The sequence below is a fragment of the Echeneis naucrates genome, chromosome 11 (assembly GCF_900963305.1).
Source record: "Echeneis naucrates chromosome 11, fEcheNa1.1, whole genome shotgun sequence".
Classification (NCBI taxonomy): domain Eukaryota; kingdom Metazoa; phylum Chordata; class Actinopteri; order Carangiformes; family Echeneidae; genus Echeneis; species Echeneis naucrates.
In genome coordinates, this window is record NC_042521.1 from 3,402,858 (window position 1) to 3,405,756 (window position 2,899).

Here is a 2,899-nt window from a genome sequence, read left to right on the forward strand (position 1 = left end):
TAGCAGATAAGATGTTTGTTGTGTGATGTTTGTGTCACTACAATCGTACATGTCGGAGAGTGTTAGCAGTCACTTTGCCGTCTTATCCGTCAGTAAACTTGTAGCAGCTGCTAAAATCATTTAGGTGTCGTGTCCTTTGAATAAAAATGTCCTTAAATTTGTAAATCTAAACTTACAAACGTGATTAGCACATTTTCTTCTAATTCCCTTTAAACAAACGACTGACAGGTAATCACTGAATCTCCTCTTGGTGTGGAAAGACGACCATAAATGGCAGAAAAAAATAAATCTGGGTCTGATTGTTAGAACTCCTGATGGAGATCTGATGCTCCCCCTCCGTGTCTGCCGATGAACGATGAATGTCGTTCACACTCAGACACAAACTGAACCCCCAGAGCACCCATTTCACCAGCTGCTGAAGGCTGCAGAAGCACTTCCTGTGTGAAAACGGTGTTTTAAATTCAGCTCTCCGGTCTGACTGCAGTGTTTGTGGTGTTTTTTGGTTTCCTTTGGTATTGAAGCGTTGCTGATGTTTGGATGAGTCTGGGCTGCTCTGGATATTTGAAGCGAGCGCGTTTTTATTCACGACCGTGTTTTATTGAAGGTGAGATAAGGGAGCACTTATCTGTCGATGTTTGTGGCTTTATGGTGTCAGAAGACTGGCTGTAATCTGTGTTTACATCTCCAGCTGCAGCGGCCTGCCTCTGAAAAGGTCAGCAGGCACTCAGGAAACAATATTCCCCCTTAACAGACTCCATTAAGCAACATTTTCGAAGTCTTTGATCCTCAGGCCGACCTCAGGCCTCGCTGAAGCTGACCTTCCCGTAAACGCAGGCGTCTGGAAACATCATTTTCTGATCCGACAGCAGTTCGTCTGTGACGGTGAGCTCCTCCAGCTCCGTGGTGAAGTGGTCGGTGCTCTCCACCATGGAGGTGTCCTTGACGGCGCTGTAGGTGAGCGCCACGCTGTAGGTGGCGGGTTTATCCAGGCCCTTCCCCCCGCAGCGGCAGATCTTGCGGAAAGCGGCGCGAAACTTCTGAGACATGGCGTTGTAGACGACAGGGTTGACGGCGCTGTTGAGGTAGATGCAGATCCGGCAGAAGAGCAGGAACCAGCTGTCCAGGTACGGCCGATCCAGGAAGGAGTTGACCACCACCAGAGTGCGGTACGGCATCCAGAGCACGGCGAAGAGGATCACCACCACGGCCAACATCTTGGTCACCTGGGGGGGGGGGCGACAAAGAGCACATATCCATTCACTCCCTCCTCTTTGCTTCGAAAACACCTTCAGCCTCTTTATTATTATTCATAAGGCCCAAGTCCTTAAAGGATCATTACACCCAAATTACAAAAACAACATTTTCCAGTTGCTGTCTGAGGTGTCCTTCCATACTGACACTTTATCTTCAGGTTTTTTTTTCCACATTTAACACTTTATCTGTTTGTTTGGGTTTTTTTTTTTTATCAAAATAAGAAATTTCATTCATTTCTTTGTCATTTGGACGAATCAGCTTCAGGGCTGTTTAACCTTTCAGCCGAGAAAACCAGTTATATTTTAAAAAGGTGACCTTTCAGGAGGGTTAGTGTTAGGTTAGGTTCTTATTTTTTATTTTTTTTTAACATCTTTCGATGAAGTATTGACTCTAACAGGCAAATTCACCTCCAGTCATGTTTTCTTGAATTTTCTGCCTTTGCATTTGTTAAATTCTGCTGCCTGACTCACTTTTTTTTTTTTTTTTTTTAATCAAATTTCATTATTATGATTATAATTTTTTAACTGATGGAAGAAATCCGGTGAATTTAAGTGAATGAATACACCTTTTGAATAAAATAATTTATTCAGTAATGTGACCATTGCAGGTGCTCACGTCGGGGTTCACCCACCTGTCTGCGGGACGTCGCGGTGGAGCTGGAGTGGCGTGAGTTCTTGCAGCTGGCGCTCTTCCCGCCGTCGTGTCCGTTCCTCTTCGGGTCTTTGGGGTCGGAGGGCAGCGGGCTGAGGAAGAGGATGCGGCCGATCAGGCCGTAGAGGACCGCGGAGAGCAGCAGCGGAACCACGAAGAAGACGCCGAAGTCGAAGAAGTAGACCGGCAGGTAGAACTTCCGGGGGACTCGGTATCCGCAGCTGATGATGGTGATGTTGTCGTACTGCAGCTCCTGCAGGTCCGACAGGTAGAACCACATCACACAGTACACAGAGGTGAAGGCCCAGACGCACAAAATGATCTTTTTGGCCCGGGACAGGGTGCACAGGAACTGGGCCTTGATGGGGTGACAGATGGCGATGTATCTCTCCACGGTGAAGGCGGTGATGGAGCAGGAGGACGCGTTGATGCCCAGATACTGGAAGTAGGTGATGCACAGACAGCCGTAGTGTCCGAACACCCAGGACCCGAACAGGCTGTCGGTGATGGAGGGCAGACCTGCCGCCGTCAGCACCATCAGGTCCGCCACGGCCAGACTCACCAGGTAGCAGTTGGTGGGGGTCCGCATGTGTTTGGTGGTGAGCACCACCAGGATCACCATCACGTTCCCCACGATGCCCACGACGCAGATGAGCAGCAGCAGCAAGCTGCTGATGACTTTGTACTGAATGCTGTAGTCGGTCCAGAAGCCCAGAGTCTGGTTCCTCTGCGGGGGGGCGGTGAGGTTCTCCATCCGAGAGGGCAGAAACAGGCGGCGCGCCCTGCCGGAGTTTTACGCGCGACCGAAGCCGCGGGACTTCCAGCTCTGGAGGTCTGGAGGTCTGGGTGAAGCCGACCTGGACCTCAGACTGGATCCAGGTCCGGTTCGGCTCTGCTGAAAGCTGCGTAATAAAAAAAAGAAAAAGAAAAAGCGACCAGTCTGCGTCGGCGCCGCAGCCGCTGTGTGAGGGACAGACGGAGCGCTGCTGGTTTT

General features: G+C 49.8%; 1 protein-coding gene across 1 annotated transcript; it reads right to left on the reverse strand.

Moving 5' to 3' along the window:
- Positions 1-797: 797 nt before the first annotated feature.
- On the reverse strand, positions 798-2,659 carry trhrb (thyrotropin-releasing hormone receptor b). The gene is made up of 2 exons (XM_029514454.1): positions 1,886-2,659; positions 798-1,223 (listed from the first exon to the last, which is right to left on the reverse strand). Exons 1-2 carry the CDS (start codon positions 2,657-2,659, stop codon positions 798-800), a joined length of 1,200 nt encoding a protein of 399 aa, XP_029370314.1.
- Positions 2,660-2,899: the final 240 nt, after the last annotated feature.

Coding starts and splice junctions, on each gene's coding strand:
- trhrb (XM_029514454.1), bottom strand. CDS start 2,659: ATGGAGAACCTCACCGCCCCCCCGCAGAGGAACCAGACTCTGGGCTTC. Junction 1,224..1,885: donor CCGCGACGTCCCGCAGACAG/GTGGGTGAACCC, acceptor CCCCCCCCCCAG/GTGACCAAGATGTTGGCCGT.